The sequence below is a fragment of the Perissodus microlepis genome, chromosome 9 (genome assembly GCF_051167445.1).
Source record: "Perissodus microlepis isolate ML-2025 ecotype Zambia chromosome 9, ASM5116744v1, whole genome shotgun sequence".
Classification (NCBI taxonomy): domain Eukaryota; kingdom Metazoa; phylum Chordata; class Actinopteri; order Cichliformes; family Cichlidae; genus Perissodus; species Perissodus microlepis.
In genome coordinates this window covers 30,991,414-31,009,997 of record NC_140469.1, presented here as the reverse complement: position 1 = coordinate 31,009,997, position 18,584 = coordinate 30,991,414, and the positions used below count along the sequence as shown (strand labels likewise).

At 42.8% G+C, this 18,584-nt stretch overlaps 1 protein-coding gene across 3 annotated transcripts in view; it reads left to right on the top strand.

Annotated features, from left to right (window-relative positions):
- Positions 1–16,008, top strand: part of LOC146380831 (uncharacterized) — a 41,564-nt gene extending 25,556 nt beyond the window's left edge. For all 3 annotated transcript variants that reach the window (XM_084939861.1, XM_084939860.1, XM_084939859.1), the window contains exons 3-8: positions 79–745; positions 2,674–2,765; positions 6,493–7,159; positions 9,088–9,179; positions 11,883–13,065; positions 13,657–16,008. In XM_084939861.1, the coding sequence (XP_084795987.1) occupies positions 79–745; positions 2,674–2,765; positions 6,493–7,159; positions 9,088–9,179; positions 11,883–13,049 (2,685 nt within the window). In that variant the 3' untranslated portion in view covers positions 13,050–13,065; positions 13,657–16,008. The remainder of the gene's footprint in view (positions 1–78; positions 746–2,673; positions 2,766–6,492; positions 7,160–9,087; positions 9,180–11,882; positions 13,066–13,656) is intronic.
- Positions 16,009–18,584: the final 2,576 nt, after the last annotated feature.

The following is an 18,584-nucleotide window of genomic DNA, read 5'->3' as shown; positions in this document are numbered from 1 at the left end:
CCACTAAAGGAGGCAGTTTCAGTTTAGTCCACTACTGCATTTCACTCACTGTCTCTGTTTGTATCTCTGTCACTGCAGGACCAACACGGAGCGAGAAGTCAGCGCTCTCAGGAGACCGACAAACCTCACAGAAGAAAGGGAGAGAAAAAATACAGCTGTGATGAGTGTGGGAAGAATTTTACCCATCTTGGAAACTTTAAAGCACACCAACTCGTCCACAGTGGAGATAAACCGTACAGATGTGACTTGTGTGGAAAACTTTTTACCCAGAAAGGACACCTAAAATCACACCAGCGCATCCACAGTGGAATTAAACCATACAGCTGTGAGTTGTGTGGAAAGTCTTTTACCCACCCTGCAAGCTTAAAAACACACCAAGTCATCCACGGTGGAGTTAAACCATACAGCTGTGAGTTATGTGGAAAGTCTTTTACCCACCCTGCAAGCTTAAAAACACACCAAGTCATCCATAGTGGAGTTAAACCATACAGTTGTGAGTTGTGTGGTAAAGCTTTTACTTGTAGTGGTAACTTACAGCGTCATCAACTCATCCACTCTGGAATCAAGGCGTACTGCTGTGGTCAATGCGGTAAAGCTTTTGCTCAGAGTAGCACCTTACAACGTCACCAAGTTACTCACTCTGGATTTAAACCGTACAGCTGCGACTTGTGTGGAAAGTCTTTTAACGATCCTTCAAACTTGAAAAAACATCAACTCATCCACAGTGGAGTTAAAGTGTACATAGGTGAGTTGTTTGTAAAGTCTTTTACCCAGGCTGGAGGCTTAAAAAGACACCAGTTCATCCACAGTGGACTTCAAGCGTATCCTTAGACTGGGGCGGAAAATAAAGTGGGGGCTTGTACGCTCTTTTCGTTTGCCATTTTTTTTGCTCATTGTGTTTTGTAGGTTTCCTTCAGCTTTTGGTTGGCAGCTTTCTTGTGGTGTAATGGGTAAAGTAGCTGTAATTACTTTGATGTGTATTATTTTGCACATCAACCCACCATGGCTAAGTTGGATCGATGCACCAAGGCAGATTTGTTGTTGGTGGCAAATTTGTTTAATGTTAGTGTCCTCTTGAATCCAAAAAAGGCAGAAATTAAGCAGTGTCTGGCAGAGCAGATGGTGGGAAAAGGGGTAATTGCGAAGGTGAAACTTCGACCGGTTGATGCGTCTGGAGGTTTGGTGGTGGATGGAGGCTCCTGCTGCCGTTCAAGTCCCAAACATTATCCTGGCCAGACAATTACCAGAATTGATTACGGATGATCTTAAGCTTGCCCTTTTCCTGAAAGAGGTGGAGCTTTAGGCTAAAGCCAAAGAAGTTGAGCTACTGCATCTCCGAATAAGGCCTATGGAGCAATGTTACCTCTACCCCATTGAGTAAAATTGTGAGTAAAACTTCTGACTGATTCTGCTCTGACCAGTTTGATGCAAGAAAGCAAATTGCCTTAGTGCCACCTTTCAGAGAAAGTAAGGTTGACTCTTACTTTAATGCCTTTGAACGCATCGCAACCACTTTAAAATGTCCCAAGGACGTGTGGAGTTTGTTGATGCAGTGCAAATTGGTGGGGAAAGCACAAGAAGTGTGCACGAGCTTATCCATTGATCACAGTCGGGGTTATGAAATTTTGAAATCCACTATTTTAATGTTTTATGAGTTAGTTCCTGAGGCATGTTGCCAAATGTTTCGGTCCTGCGAAAAATCTGCCAACCACACACATGTAGAGTTTGCCAGAGAGAAGGCTCTCCTGTTTGATAAGTAGTTAGGTGCAAGTAAAGTGAAGGATTTTACTTAGCTAAGACAATTGGTTCTGTTGGAAGAATTCAAAACGTGTCTTCCAGAAAATGTTGTTATGTACCTCAATGAGCAAAAGGTGGATTCATTGTGTAAAGCTGCTGTTCTCGCAGATGAGTTTCTGTTGACCCATTGCGCTACATTTTCAGCTGTGTGAATATACTCCGTTGTCTGCGCCTGCGAGGAGCTTAAGGGTTTCTCCTGCGCATCAAACACACCCTGATCCAGTTCCCATGAACGTTCGTGAATGCTTTTATTGCCGTGACACCAGCCATGTCATTGCTAATTGTCTATGACTTCGTCCCTAAGAGCAAACTCAAACCTGGAGAAAACCAAGAGTGTTGGTTTTCTCCAGGTTTGAGTCGGTTGGTCTCTATGCCTAATCCCGTCAGATCCTCCTGACCTTTCTTTTCAAAAGCGTTCGCCTCACCTACTGGAAAAGAGGATTGTGTGCTGATTGTGATTTTGCGTGACACTGGGGCTACCAAGTCTCTCATTTTGGATAACGCGTTGCCTTTTTCTAGTAACTCGTTTTGTGGTGCTGATGCTCTCGTGTGGGGAGTGGAGATGTATGTGTGTGTCACGGGCTCTGCTACACAGAGTTTTCCTACAGTGACCTCTCGTTTCGGGCCCGGTAGCAATTGGGGTGCGCCCTCGCTTGCACGTACAGGCAGTTACTATTATTCCTGGGAATGATCTAGCAAATGGAAAGATTTTCCCAATCTCTGAGGTAATTGAAAACCCCATCGATGATTTGGTTTTTGTTTCTGAATCTGCTGCTGACAGTCTGCCCTCTGTTTTCCCTGCCTGTGTCGTCACATGTGTGTATAAGCGCAGATACAGTGATGTTGATTTGTCTGACTCTTTCCTGTGTTCTGAAGATGATCCTGAGAAAGCTGAGCCACCTGTGGAAAAAGCAGAAAAATGTGTGTCTGATAGCCTGCTACCTGCTACACCTGACCTGTCTATTGAGGTAAGCAAAGCAGATTTTGTCCATGTGCAACAGAATGATCCAACTCTGGCCAAATGTTTACTTGCTGTAAATTCCAACGAGCAAACCCCCATGTTTCAGCATTGACAACAACGTGTTAATGCGTAAATGGCACCCTCCCTCATCAAGTGATCTTGGGTGGAATGTATTTCAACAGGTAGTTGTATCACAAAGGTTCCGACCCCAAGTAATCAGTCTTGCACATGACAGTTTCTCTGGACATTTAGGAATTAGAAAAACCATTGTATTCTGCATCACTTTTTGTGGCCAGGGTTAAAAACGGATGTAACTAGGTACTGCCGCTCCTGTCACCTTTATCAGGTCAGTGTAAAACCAACCAAGTTATTCCTCCCGCTCCATTGCATCTGATCCCGGCTTTAGGGGAACCATTTGAGCACATACTCATTGATTGTGTAGGACCGCTTCCCAAAAACAAAGTCAGGAAGTCAGTATATTTTAACTTTGATGTGCGCCGCCACGCGCTTCCCCGAGGCTATTCCGTTCCTCACTGTTAAAGTCAAAGCTGTTGTCAGAGTGCAAGTGAACTTTTTCTCCGCTTTCGGTTTGCCAAAATCTGTTCAAACGGACCGAGGGTCAAACTTCATATCGAAAATTTTCACTCAGCTCTTGAAATCGCTTGGCATAAAGCATTAAAAATCCAGTGTGTATCATCCCGATTCACAGGGCGTGCTCAAGCGTTTCCATCAAACATTAAAAGCTATGATGAGAAAGTTCTGCCTCGAGTCAGGAAGAGAGTGGGATGAGGGTCTGCCTCTTCTCCTTCTATTGGTGAGAGAGCGTGCGCAGGAGTCCACAGGTTTCAGTCCCGCAGATCTGGTGTTTGAACACACAGTGCGTGTCCCTGCGGCTGCTCAAAGAGATCTTCTCTCCAGACAAAGTTCTGTGGGCCCGACACTGTCCAAGAGAAACTGAGTGACACAGATTCTGTTATAGGCACCCCAGACTGTAGAAGAAAGCGTCATGTGGCTTCATCTCGTCAACCTGATGAAGCCTTGTTTTTTTCGCGAGGCAGGTGTAAACCCCTCTTCGTCCCCTGCTGCACCGTCAGCCTTGCCTGTAGTTGTGTCAGCGGCCCCATCTCAGTATAATCCAGAAAGTGATGGCTTAGTTTTCATTTGTGCTAAGGGTTGCTCCCGACTCAGAAACTCTGAAATATTAGTGAATTTAAAATACCACCTAAAACATTTGGATGACGCTGCCCAGAATGATTTGTGCTCTCTGATCAAAAATCACCCATCCCTGATTGCTGACACTCCATCTCGCACCACTGTCATGAACATGACGTAGATGTAGGTGACCATCCTCCGATCAAACAACACGCTTATCGTGTGAACCCTACTATTAAATCTTTTTCTTTTTATTCTTTTACTGGACAGAGAGAACACGACTCAGTTGTCAAAGTATTTATAATTATTTTATTCAAACATTACTTTCCGGAAAGGGAAGTGCACCAGGCTAAACCCTCTGCAGATCTAAAACATTACAAGCATATCATCTATGTTATAATCCGCTTGCTCCTCCCCTACTAAACCGTCCCTTGATCTATTTCAATACTATATGTCTACCCTATAGCTGCAAAACCGTCTGCATCCTCGCTCCTCATGTTATTTTAGTAACCCTACTTGATCTGTGTGTTTGCGTTGCTTAGTTCCGCTTTTCTGTACTTCCTGTTCTTCACAGTTTCCTGTTTTTGCACAGTATTTCAGTCTGGCTAAGCAATTGGTTTGTGAGTCAAAGCTGGCCTGTTATTAAAATACATAAACAAAATAATCAAATAAGCACTAAGAAAACATAAATGTTCCTCAACACCTACCAAATGCGCACTTTTTCAGCAAGAAGTTTCCTACTTGCTAAAAATGGTCTAGTTGTCCTGAGTTCTAGTACATGGAGTGCCTTCTCATGCTGAAGGAAGACAAAACCCCATGTTTTTGTACAGATTTTCAAAAAGTAAACAGTGTGACCAAACCGGACTCCTATCCTCTCCCCCGAATGGAAGATTGTGTTAATAGGGTTTGCTCTGCAAAGTTTGTCACTTGATTTATTAAAGGGTTATTGGCAAGTTCCCCTCACTCCACATGCATCAGTTCCGCCTTCATCACTCCCAATCACTTTCTCCAATATATATCGTCATGCCTTTTGCCATTCGAAATGCCCCTGCCACATTCCAACACCTTCACTAGATAAGCCACAGTGGCTTATCTAGTGAAGCAGGTGGGTCAGGTGCGCCCCCTCCTGGCCAAAATTCAGGCTGTCCTACATTTCCCTGTGCCTCGCACTAGATGTGAGATTCGCCGTCTTCTCGGAATGGCCGGCTACTATCGTGGTTTCTGCAAAAAGTTTGCTGATGTAGTTGCACCTCTCACCAGTCTCACTGGTGTGTCAAAACCATTAGTGTGGTCATCCACATGCCAGAATCCTTTTCAGTCTGCCAAAGCTCAGAACACCAGTCTTTGCCACTCTTGATTTTATGGGTCCTTTCAAACTAGAGGTGGATGCCAGCGCCAGCTGTGCAGGTGAGGTGCTGTTGCAGAAGGATGAGCAGGGTGTTGATCATCCAATCGGTTACCTTTAAAGGAAATTCAACATTCACCAGCAAAATTACAGTACCATAGATAAAAATGCTCTTTCCCTGTTGCTTGCACTAACACATTTTGGCGCTACAACATATATAAGTTGCAGTTCATTGCCTGTCGTTGTCTACACCGATCACAAGCCCTTTGTGTTTTTGACTAGAATACAAAATTCCAACTAGAGGCTCATGAGATGGTAACTCCTAGTACAGGATTTTAATTTGGAGATCCTTTACAAAAAAGGAACCGAGAATGTGACAGCAGATGCACTGTCGAGTGGTTTTCTCCACTCCTAAGTGCCAAACATCTGTAGGGGAGATGTTTGGTCTTGGGAAGGGCGGTGTTACGGCCCTGGCCAGCTGTATATTTTGTGGTGTTCTATGTCTTTAAGAATCTACAGGTCCTTCCTGATTGGAGAGCTGGCGGCGGCTGATTGGTCCCCTGATCATGTGGCTGTTTTTAAAAGATGCCACACCAGCAGTTGTCGGCGGCAGCGCCTGACAGCAGCAGACCTGACCCTGGCTTCCAAACCTTGTGTTACCCGTGTGTGGCTCCTGAGATTTACTGAGTTTTTGTATATAGTGTGTAAATTAGTTCACTTGTAAATAGACACTGAAACAGAAGGAGTGAGCTGCCTTACTATTTTCTTGTGCTGTTTTCTCCTGTTCATTTCAGTTAGGGAGTTAAGTGTAGCGTGTGTCTTTTGTTTGGTTTTTGTTTCACATAGGGTTTTAGGTAGCACCTCCTTTCCTCACTTAGCTTGTTTTGTTTGTTATTTTGGCCTTTGTTCACCCCAGACTTAACTTTTCAGTGTAGACACAAATAAACCACCGTTAACTTCAAAGATTGGCTTCTGGGTATGGTTTGGGGGACCCGGGTGGGGTCACTTCCTTTCTTACCCTTATGTTATGGTCCTGTACCCCTAGACTGGGGCACAACACACCTACAATGTCTCCAAAAAGTTGATTCTGTCCAGAGTGGACAAGCTTAAAAACACACCAAGTAATCCACCTACAATGTGTTTGTTGACATCTTGGATCCCACTAAAGGAGGCAGTTTCAGTTTAGTCCACGACTGCATTTCACTCACTGTCTCTGTTTGTATCTCTGTCACTGCAGGACCAACACGGAGCGAGAAGTCAGCGCTCTCAGGAGACCGACAAACCTCACAGAAGAAAGGGAGAGAAAAAATACAGCTGTGATGAGTGTGGGAAGAATTTTACCCATCTTGGAAACTTTAAAGCACACCAACTTGTCCACAGTGGAGATAAACCGTACAGATGTGACTTGTGTGGAAAACTTTTTACCCAGAAAGGACACCTAAAATCACACCAACTCATCCACAGTGGAGTTAAACCATACAGCTGTGAGTTGTGTGGAAAGTCTTTTACCCACCCTGCAAGCTTAAAAACACACCAAGTCATCCACGGTGGAGTTAAACCATACAGCTGTGAGTTATGTGGAAAGTCTTTTACCCACCCTGCAAGCTTAAAAACACACCAAGTCATCCACAGTGGAGTTAAACCATACAGTTGTGAGTTGTGTGGTAAAGCTTTTACTTGCCGTGGTAACTTACAGCGTCATCAACTCATCCACTCTGGAATCAAGGCGTACAGCTGTGGTCAATGTGGTAAAGCTTTTGCTCGGAGTAGCACCTTACAACGTCACCAAGTTACTCACTCTGGATTTAAACTGTACAGCTGCGACTTGTGTGGAAAGTCTTTTAACGATCCTGCAGACTTGAAAAAACATCAACTCATCCACAGTGGAGTTAAAGTGTACAAATGTGAGTAGTTTGCAAAGTTTTTTACCCAGGCTGGAGGCTTAAAAAGACACCAGTTCATCCACAGTGGACTTCAAGCGTATCCTTAGACTGGGGCGGAAAATAAAGTGGGGGCTTGTACGCTCTTTCCGTTTGCCATTTTTTTTGCTCATTGTGTTTTGTAGGTTTCCTTCAGTTTTTGGTTGGCAGCTTTCTTGTGGTGTAATGGGTAAACTAGCCGTAATTACTTTGATGTGTATTATTTTGCACAACAACCCACCATGGCTAAGTTGGATCGATGCACCAAGGCAGATTTGTTGTTGGTGGCAAATTTGTTTAATGTTAGTGTCCTCTTGAATCCAAAAAAGGCAGAAATTAAGCAGTGTCTGGCAGAGCAGATGGTGGGAAAAGGGGTAATTGCGAAGGTGAAACTTCGACCGGTTGATGCGTCTGGAGGTTTGGTGGTGGATGGAGGCTCCTGCTGCCGTTCAAGTCCCAAACATTATCCTGGCCAGACAATTACCAGAATTGATTACGGATGATCTTAAGCTTGCCCTTTTCCTGAAAGAGGTGGAGCTTTAGGCTAAAGCCAAAGAAGTTGAGCTACTGCATCTCCGAATAAGGCCTATGGAGCAATGTTACCTCTACCCCATTGAGTAAAATTGTGAGTAAAACTTCTGACTGATTCTGCTCTGACCAGTTTGATGCAAGAAAGCAAATTGCCTTAGTGCCACCTTTCAGAGAAAGTAAGGTTGACTCTTACTTTAATGCCTTTGAACGCATCGCAACCACTTTAAAATGGCCCAAGGACGTGTGGAGTTTGTTGTTGCAGTGCAAATTGGTGGGGAAAGCATAAGAAGTGTGCACGAGCTTATCCATTGATCACAGTCGGGATTATGAAATTGTGAAATCCACTATTTTAATGTTTTATGAGTTAGTTCCTGAGGCATGTTGCCAAATGTTTCGGTCCTGCGAAAAATCTGCCAACCAAACACATACAGAGTTTGCCAGGGAGAAGGCTCTCCTGTTTGATAAGTAGTTAGGTGCAAGTAAAGTGAAGGATTTTACTTAGCTAAGACAATTGGTTCTGTTGGAAGAATTCAAAACGTGTCTTCCAGAAAATGTTGTTATGTACCTCAATGAGCAAAAGGTGGATTCATTGTGTAAAGCTGCTGTTCTCGCAGATGAGTTTCTGTTGACCCATTGCGCTACATTTTCAGCTGTGTGAATATACTCCGTTGTCTGCGCCTGCGAGGAGCTTAAGGGTTTCTCCTGCGCATCAAACACACCCTGATCCAGTTCCCATGAACGTTCGTGAATGCTTTTATTGCCGTGACACCAGCCATGTCATTGCTAATTGTCTATGACTTCGTCCCTAAGAGCAAACTCAAACCTGGAGAAAACCAAGAGTGTTGGTTTTCTCCAGGTTTGAGTCGGTTGGTCTCTATGCCTAATCCCGTCAGATCCTCCTGACCTTTCTTTTCAAAAGCGTTCGCCTCACCTACTGGAAAAGAGGATTGTGTGCTGATTGTGATTTTGCGTGACACTGGGGCTACCAAGTCTCTCATTTTGGATAACGCGTTGCCTTTTTCTAGTAACTCATTTTGTGGTGCTGATGCTCTCGTGTGGGGAGTGGAGATGTATGTGTGTGTCACGGGCTCCGCTACACAGAGTTTTCCTACAGTCACCTCTCGTTTCGGGCCCGGTAGCAATTGGGGTGCGCCCTCGCTTGCACGTACAGGCAGTTACTATTATTCTGGGGAATGATCTAGCAAATGGAAAGATTTTCCCAATCTCCGAGGTAATTGAAAACCCCATCGATGATTTGGTTTTTGTTTCTGAATCTGCTGCTGACAGTCTGCCCTCTGTTTTCCCTGCCTGTGTCGTCACATGTGTGTATAAGCGCAGATACAGTGATGTTGATTTGTCTGACTCTTTCCTGTGTTCTGAAGATGATCCTGAGAAAGCTGAGCCACCTGTGGAAAAAGCAGAAAAATGTGTGTCTGATAGCCTGCTACCTGCTACACCTGACCTGTCTATTGAGGTAAGCAAAGCAGATTTTGTCCATGTGCAACAGAATGATCCAACTCTGGCCAAATGTTTACTTGCTGTAAATTCCAACGAGCAAACCCCCATGTTTCAGCATTGACAACAACGTGTTAATGCGTAAATGGCACCCTCCCTCATCAAGTGATCTTGGGTGGAATGTATTTCAACAGGTAGTTGTATCACAAAGGTTCCGACCCCAAGTAATCAGTCTTGCACATGACAGTTTCTCTGGACATTTAGGAATTAGAAAAACCATTGTATTCTGCATCACTTTTTGTGGCCAGGGTTAAAAACGGATGTAACTAGGTACTGCCGCTCCTGTCACCTTTATCAGGTCAGTGTAAAACCAACCAAGTTATTCCTCCCGCTCCATTGCATCTGATCCCGGCTTTAGGGGAACCATTTGAGCACATACTCATTGATTGTGTAGGACCGCTTCCCAAAAACAAAGTCAGGAAGTCAGTATATTTTAACTTTGATGTGCGCCGCCACGCGCTTCCCCGAGGCTATTCCGTTCCTCACTGTTAAAGTCAAAGCTGTTGTCAGAGTGCAAGTGAACTTTTTCTCCGCTTTCGGTTTGCCAAAATCTGTTCAAACGGACCGAGGGTCAAACTTCATATCGAAAATTTTCACTCAGCTCTTGAAATCGCTTGGCATAAAGCATTAAAAATCCAGTGTGTATCATCCCGATTCACAGGGCGTGCTCAAGCGTTTCCATCAAACATTAAAAGCTATGATGAGAAAGTTCTGCCTCGAGTCAGGAAGAGAGTGGGATGAGGGTCTGCCTCTTCCACATGTATCAGTTCCACCTTCGTCGCTCCAAATCACTTTCTCTAATATATATCGTCATGCCTTTTGCCATTCGAAATGCCCCTGCCACATTCCAACACCTTCACTAGATAAGCCACAGTGGCTTATCTAGTGAAGCAGGTTGGTCAGGTGCGCCCCCTCCTGGCCAAAATTCAGGCTGTCCTATATTTCCTTGTGCTTCGCACTAGATGTGAGATTCGCCGTGTTCTTGATTTTATGTGTCCTTTCAAACTAGAGGTGGATGCCCGTGCCAGCTGTGCAGGTGAGGTGCTGTTGCAGAAGGATGAGCAGGGTGTTGATCATCCAATCGGTTACTTTTAAAGGAAATTCAACATTCACCAGCAAAATTACAGTACCATAGATAAAGATGCTCTTTCCCTGTTGCTTGCACTACTACCATTTTGGTTCATTTTGGCGCTACAACATATATAGGTTGCAGTTCATTGCCTGTCGTTGTCTACACCGATCACAAGCCCTTTGTGTTTTTGACTAGAATACAAAATTCCAACTAGAGGCTCATGAGATGGTAACTCCTAGTAAAGCATTTTAATTTGGAGATCCATCAAAAGAAAGGAACCGAGAATGTGACAGCAGATGCACTGTCGAGTGGTTTTCTCCACTCCTAAGTACCAATCATCTGTAGGGGAGATGTTTGGTCTTGGGAAGGGCGGTGTTACGGCCCTGGCCAGCTGTATATTTTGTGGTGTTCTATGTCTTTAAGAATCTACAGGTCCTTCCTGATTGGAGAGCTGGCGGCGGCTGATTGGTCCCCTGATCATGTGGCTGTTTTTAAAAGATGCCACACCAGCAGTTGTCGGCGGCAGCGCCTGACAGCAGCAGACCTGACCCTGGCTTCCAAACCTTGTGTTACCCGTGTGTGGCTCCTGAGATTTACTGAGTTTTTGTATATATTGTGTAAATTAGTTCACTTGTAAATAGATAGTGTAGACACAAATAAACCACTGTTCACTTCAAAGATTGGCTTCTGGGTATGATTTGGGGGACCCGGGTGGGGTCACTTCCTTTCTTACCCTTATGTTATGGTCCTGTATCCCTAGACTGGGGCACAACACACTAGAGGTGGGAATCACCATACATCCCACGATACGATATTATCACAATACTTAACTCACGATACGATATTATTGCAATTTTTAGAAATATTTTGCGATATTGAGATTCTGTACATAAAGGTAAACTTTATCAATATTCATTTTATCTAATATCAAAGTCTCGCACTCAGTCTTTCTCTCATTTCAGTCAGTTTTATTGTTGACAAACTGAACGGTTTGTATTACAGTCTAGTCCAACTTAACTGAATGCAACCATCTGGGACAATTATAGCTATTCTGAACTATGCAATTTATGAAAACTATGCAGCCCATTCAGCAACTGAAGAATTTGAAAGTAAATTAAAACAAAATATAATTTTACATTAAATAAAAAAGTTTTAAACTTAATTAAACTAAAACATGTCTTAAATTAAAATAAGTAAACTGTCATGTTTATTGCTGCCATAAAAAAAGTTAAACACATTTGGACAGTGTCAGGATTCTTGCTCAGAAAAAGGATCAACATGCTCTGAAGTCAGAGCACAAAAACTTTTTTTAACAAAATATCGATTTCTGCTGTCCCTGTATCGATACATTATTAGCAAACAAAATATCACGATACTACACAGTATCGATTTTTTCCCCCACCCCTACAACACACCTACAATGTCTCCAAAAAGTTGATTCTGTCCAGAGTGGACAAGCTTAAAAACACACCAAGTAATCCACCTACAATGTGTTTGTTGACATCTTGGATCCCACTAAAGGAGGCAGTTTCAGTTTAGTCCACGACTGCATTTCACTCACTGTCTCTGTTTGTATCTCTGTCACTGCAGGACCAACACGGAGCGAGAAGTCAGCGCTCTCAAGAGACCGACAAACCTCACAGAAGAAAGGGAGAGAAAAAATACACCTGTGATGAGTGTGGGAAGAATTTTACCCATCTTGGAAACTTTAAAGCACACCAACTCGTCCACAGTGGAGATAAACCGTACAGATGTGATTTGTGTGGGAAGAATTTTACCCAGAAAGGACACCTAAAATCACACCAAGTCATCCACAGTGGAGTTAAACCATACAGCTGTGAGTTGTGTGGAAAGTCTTATACCCATCCTGGAAGGTTAAAAACACACAAACTCATCCACAGTGAAGAGAAAGCATACAGCTGTGAGTTGTGTGGCAAAGCTTTTACTTGCAGTGGTAACTTACAGCGTCATCAAGTTGCTCACTTTGGAATTAAGGCGTACAACTGTGATCAGTGTGGAAAAACTTTTGCTTGTAGTGGCACCTTACGACGTCATCAATTTACCCACTCTGGAATCAAGGCATACAGCTGTGACCAGTGTGGAAAAACTTTTGCTCAGAGTAGCCACTTACAACGTCATCAAGTTACTCACTCTGGATTTAAAGCATACAGCTGCGACTTGTGTGGAAAGTCTTTTAATGATCCTGGAAACTTGAAAAAACACCAAGTCATCCACAGTGGAGTTAAATCGTACATGTGTGAGTTGTGTGGAAAGTCTTTTACCCAGGCTGGAAACTTAAAAAGACACCAAGTCATCCACAGTGGAGTTAAACCATACAGCTGTGAGTTGTGTGGTAAAGCTTTTAGTTGCAGTAGCACCTTAAGACATCATCAAGTTACCCACTCTGGAATCAAGGCGTACAGCTGTGATCAGTGTGGTAAAGCTTTTGCTTTCAGTAGCACCTTACGACATCATCTAGTTACCCACTCTGGAATTAAGGCGTACAGCTGTGGCATTTGTGGAAAAACTTTCAGGACACTAGGTTACCGCAATATTCACGTACGGATTCACACCAGACATGATGTTTACTCCTGTGATCTGTGTGGCAAACTGTTTACAACATATCCACACTTGCAACGCCACAAACTTACCCACACTGAGGAGAGACCTTATAAATGCGACCTGTGTGAAAAGGCTTTTAAAGAGCCACGTTCCCTGAGATTTCACCGTCAGATCCACAACAGAAAGAGACTATAAGTGCAGTTACTGTGAGGTATGTATTTATATTTGTACTGTTTCCGCTATTTTGAAGTATTATGTGAATGAAGTTTAACCCTCTCAAGGCAGGCGATGCCGATTTGCAACAGTTAAAAACTAACAACCTGATTTTTTTTTTTACTCAGAAGTACCACTGCAGGACTTGGTTGTGCATTAGCAACAAAAAGTTTAATTTGAGCCTGAGAGGGTTAATTTCAAAGCTAAATTAGACATGAAAACTTTATGGACAGAATATTGAGTCAAATCTGATACAAATCTCCTGAAACTTTTTGGAAAAAGTAAAGTTTTAAAAGCTTCTCCCCTTCCTATCTATCTGACATTCACAATCCAATGGATGCATCGGAGAGCAGCTTGGAGTCAGTATCTTGTGGGATGCAGAGTAGAGCATCCAGGGGTTTAACCACCAATCTTCCCATTAAGTAGATTACCTACAAATGAAGACTTAATTTTGCCCAGTAAGCTGAGCGTTATAATGTAAACAGTAAAATGTGGATGTTGGCAGAGATGCTCTTTATTTTAGGCAACATTCAGGATAAAAATGTTGAAGGAATTGTCTGACCTTCACTGTCTTTGTGTCTTTGTTTAGAAGCAGAGCGACACAGATGGATCCAGTTCTCAACCCTGTCGTCACTGTGGTGGTGGGAAAGCGTTTCAGTCAGCAACGGAGTGTAAAACGACATCAACGTAGACAGACTGGTGACAAAATGAACTACTGCAAAGAATGTGGGAGAAGCTTCCCCACATCAAGTGAATTAAAAAGACATGAATTCTGTCACAGTGGGGTTAAAAAGCAGCTTCAAGAATCTCAGTTCATACTCCAAACACAAACGATCCCACGCTGTAAATAGTTTTACTTTTACTAATATGCAAAAGCATTCACTTAATTTTCTGCTCTGTGCAAACATCAGCGTGATCATGCAGTACTGAAATCACTGGATCACAATGGATCTGAAGAGACAGTGAATAATCCTGGATGTTAAATTTATGAATCTGCAAGTATAGATATCTACGCCAAGATTTTTTCCTTTTCTTACAACCACTGATCAACGGCCATGAGTACCATTCGCAGAGAATAGGGATATACGTGAAAATGGAACGACCATCTCTGAATCGAGGAGGGGACCTAAGGGTACATCTTTCACCATCTTACAACGCTATGATTGCAGCCATTCCCCAACTCTCTGTGAATGGTACTCATGGCCATTAATCAGTGGGTTTTGGTCAGTGGTTGTTGATCAATGGTCATGAGAATTTGCATAATTAAGATTAAGGAACTGACCTCCCAGCCCATTGTTCCTCTTGTGGGCTCGTTTCAGTCATTATTTAAATGTACTGTTTATAAGGTTGGGGAAACCTGCAGTCAGCTGAGACTGAAGAAGTCACTTGGATGAGTGACGAAATGTTTCTCCCACAAAACGCCACGTCCAGATGAACAGAATCAGCTTTTGGAGATTTACTTTCCTGGATGATTGAGCACGCATCAAGACGTTAGTAGAATTTAGTACTTTAATTTTTATGTGGCAATGGTATCTGTTATACAGAACTGATACTGCAGCAGTCCTTGCCCGTAAGTTTAATACACATTTAAAGATTTAATTTGTGCAGTATTTGCTTTTTTTGATAACCAGCCAGGGGCGGATCTAGAAGGGTGGCATGGGGTGGCAAGTGCCACCCTAAAATGATCCCTTGCCACCCCGGCTTTGCATATGACAGTGTTGTTTATTAAAATAAGATAGCATTAACACTTTGAGCGTAGTTACAGTCAACAGTGAATATAAATGCTAAAACTGAATATATTCCATAGTGTTACCCCCCTCCACCATTAACAAATGGTTCAGCCCACAGCAGGACCGGCTTTTTTCTTGTTTTCAGTAGCAAGCGATGTTTATGATTGTGCCAGAGCACATTTTGAACAACATCATGGGAATTTCAGATTTCACACAGGTGGTTGGTTGTTACACTCTGGAAATGGAAGGAAGGTGAGTGTTATTAACCCTCTGTGGTCCACGGACACGCTGCACCTCCAAATCACATGACTGATGTAAGCTGACATAGCAACAAGCTGCAGCCATGCTGAGTCTCTATTTCAGCCCACATTGAAATTTCGGACTTCAAAGTTTTTTAATTTTAATTACAGGCCAGTAAATCCAGAGTTGTGATAATATTTATAAGCCATGCTTTTTTCTAAATACTGTCGTCACATTTTTGTGTGTGTGTTTTTTAAGTGTTTTCTAAGGACAGCGTGAAAACAGCAAAGAAAGAAAAAAAAAAAAGCCACCTCTTTCCTATCGGTGGAAAAATGCACCATGTCGACCAGTTAAAAAAAAAAAAAAGTCAACATGTGGGATTTGGTTGTTTAGGAAGAGGGAAAGTTTTGGGAGTGACAGTAACGGCAGCGAGACAGAGCGAGCGAGCGAGAGAGTTTTTAGATGTGGGAGATTTGTGACGTTTAGTGTGGAGTGTATAGTTAGTGTGTTGTGTTGTCTTGTGTAGTTAGTCTGTTGTGTAGTCGTCTTGTTTTGTGTGTCAGTGAGGGCACTAATGAATGTCACAAAGGCACATTTGCAATGTAAACACTGTCACTAAGTAGAAAACCAGCAGAGTGATACACCTCCTGTTGTCAGGCCTGCAGGTTTGTCCCTGTGCTGTTCTCCTCTGTCTTTTGGTGGACAAACTTGTTTTTTTACTGGCACACATCATTTGTGGGGCATCTTATTGCAACACCTGATTGTTCTCTCATTTTAGTTTTAGTAATATTTTTAAATGGTTGTAGAAAATGGAAAAAAAAAAGGAAGGTGTATTGGCTGCATTTTTAGATAGATAGTTGTATATGTTTACAAAATGTACAATTTATATTTGCATTTCAAGTTGTAAAAATTTACTCAACATGTCTGTTTTGTTTGATTTTTTACAGTAAAAAATACTACTAGGATTTTAAGTTCTTTGTGTGATTTCAGATCAGTAATACTAATGCAGTATGTCAGTGAAAAAAAACAACTAAATTCAGTTGAGCTGAAAAGATACCAAACAAGGCAAGGGGAAAAAATAAAATTAAACAATTTGAGTGTGAAATACAAATGTAAACTTAAAAGGAGTCAGAAATGGCCGGTTGTATTTCAGACCTCAGTGGGTTAATCCAACAAATCATGAATAATTAGGTTTAAATTTTTGTTCATGACACTGCAGAATTCTGACATTTTATGTAATTTAAGCTGTAACAATGTGATTGTTTTCTAACAAAAAACAGTGTGAAACTTAAGTTAGACTTGTGTTTGTAAAGCAACCACCCCATGTTGTGTAGCTTTCTGGATTTTATACTTATTGGGCTACATATTTATCTATTATACAGGCTGTACAGTACATACAATCAAAACTCACTTGTTTTATGTAACTAAAGTGTTTAATTATGTGGGCTACAGACAATGATTAGAGAGAGAGAGAGAGAGAGCCTTTATTTGTCAGTTGCAGATCTTTTGCCCACAACCGAGATGACAGACCTTGCCGACCGTACATACAATACACAAACATCACATTGGGGAGACGGGTCAGGCTAGGTAGCGAGGAAAAAAAACATCGAAATGTGTAACACAGAAGGATAATACAGGAATCCACAGATATCAACACACCATAGCACAATAAACACAGACAGCAACATGGGAAAGAGTTCCAGTGTGTACATCTGATCTGGGACCGCTGCAATCTTTCGACTGCGCCTCCAGCTGACCCGATGTCCACATCAGAGGGGAGGTAAGCGTTGGAGATGGCGTTGGATCTGGGGTAGGGAGGGTGATGCGTCAGTGAGTGCTTATCAGTATATGTATGTGTGTGCGTGTCCATAGTTCAGCTGAGACAGTGTCCTTCGCCCTGCCAGGCTAAGTAAACAGTCTTCCAGCCAACCCAGGTGGCCTTGCATGGAATGGGAAGGAATAGACTCAACACAGTCGTTATCAGGGAGTTTTTGTTCAGCTCCGGCCTTGAGCCCACAGCTGGCGCTGAAGGGGTAGCCGCATTATAATGGTGATTTTTCTTTTACAAACAACTCATGAGAATTTCAAGCTGTTCTTTAACACTCCGACACTGGTCTCTCAAAATTTGGTGTTTAACTTTCCTACTCCTTTGAACACATTTGGATAATTTTCTTTAACAGTGTGCTTTAAATCTGTGACAGCCACCACATTTTCACCTATTTTCAACACTCCTGACTTTGTAGCAGTCTTTTTTCCCAGGAGAGGTTCACCATTACCTCTAATCACAATAAATTCAGCTTCTTCAGTCCTGTCACCAATCTTGATTTCACATCTGAATGCACCTTTAACCATGAGTGCCTGTGCTGAGGAATATGCATATCAATGCCTCTGCTCTTTGGGTACATATGAGTGACACTTTATCTTTTCAGCTTTTAGCTTTTCCCATATGTTTTCTCCCATCACATTACTTGTAGCTCCAGAGTCAACTAGCATTTTCAACTCTATTCCCCCAACAGAAAAGTAAGTTTCTCAGGTACATTATCATCATTTACAGTAAATGCATAATCATCTTGTTCAACAGCATTCACATTTTGTTTCTTTTGTCTTTTTGTACGACACATTTTTGAAAAGTGGTCCTTACCATTACCCTTGTGACATGTTTGTCCTCGTGCTGGGCATTTGGGATCTTTGCCCATGTGGTCAGTATAACCACACCTGTAACACTGTCTGTCTGTTTTCTTATCATCTTTCATTTTTCCTTTTGGTCTATTCTTCTTCTCTTTTTTTGCTGTAAAAATCAGGCTGACTGTGTCCTCTCCTTTCTTTTCCGCGGTGACGCTCATCGCCGCCATCTGCTCCTCCACGCGTTCACAGTGTGAAGCCACCTCCAAAGTGCGAGTTAGGGTTAAGCCTGGACCCTCCTCAAGCAGCTTTCTCCGTACATATTCAGAAGTGCATTTACTCAGGATAGCGTCCCGTATCTGGTTATCATTGTCACCTTGAAAGTCACAGTCCTTTGCAGCTTGCCTTAAATGTGTACAAAATTGTTGCACAGTCTCACCTGGTGTTTGGGACAATTTGTGGAAAGTTTGGCGTGCGTATGCTGCATTCACTTGAGGAACAAATAAGTGTTGAGCGCCGTCACCGCCGCGGTGTAGTCCTTCGCCTCTCCCGTCTGTGGTAGAGTGGAGAAGACGTCCTGCACGTCCTGCCCGGCCAAGTGCAGTAGAAGAGCGCGTCTCCGCTGTCTGATCACATCTGTAGCATTATCCGTCAAAATAAGACCTTTCCCATCAGCAAACAACTCGAAGGATGTTAACCACTGCGTCCATCTTGGTCCGAGTGTAGCTGGGTCAGTGTAGCAGGCGAACGGTTGAATGCCCGACTTTTACATGTTAGCCCACAAGTTTTCGCTAACACCGTGCTGCCGCTGGGTCTACTTTTCACAAAAACAAATCCAGGTCCCTGTCATCCTCGTCATCATTGTTGTGTGCCCGCCTTATTACTGAATTAGGCAGAGCACCCTGAATTAAATCAGAACATAAAG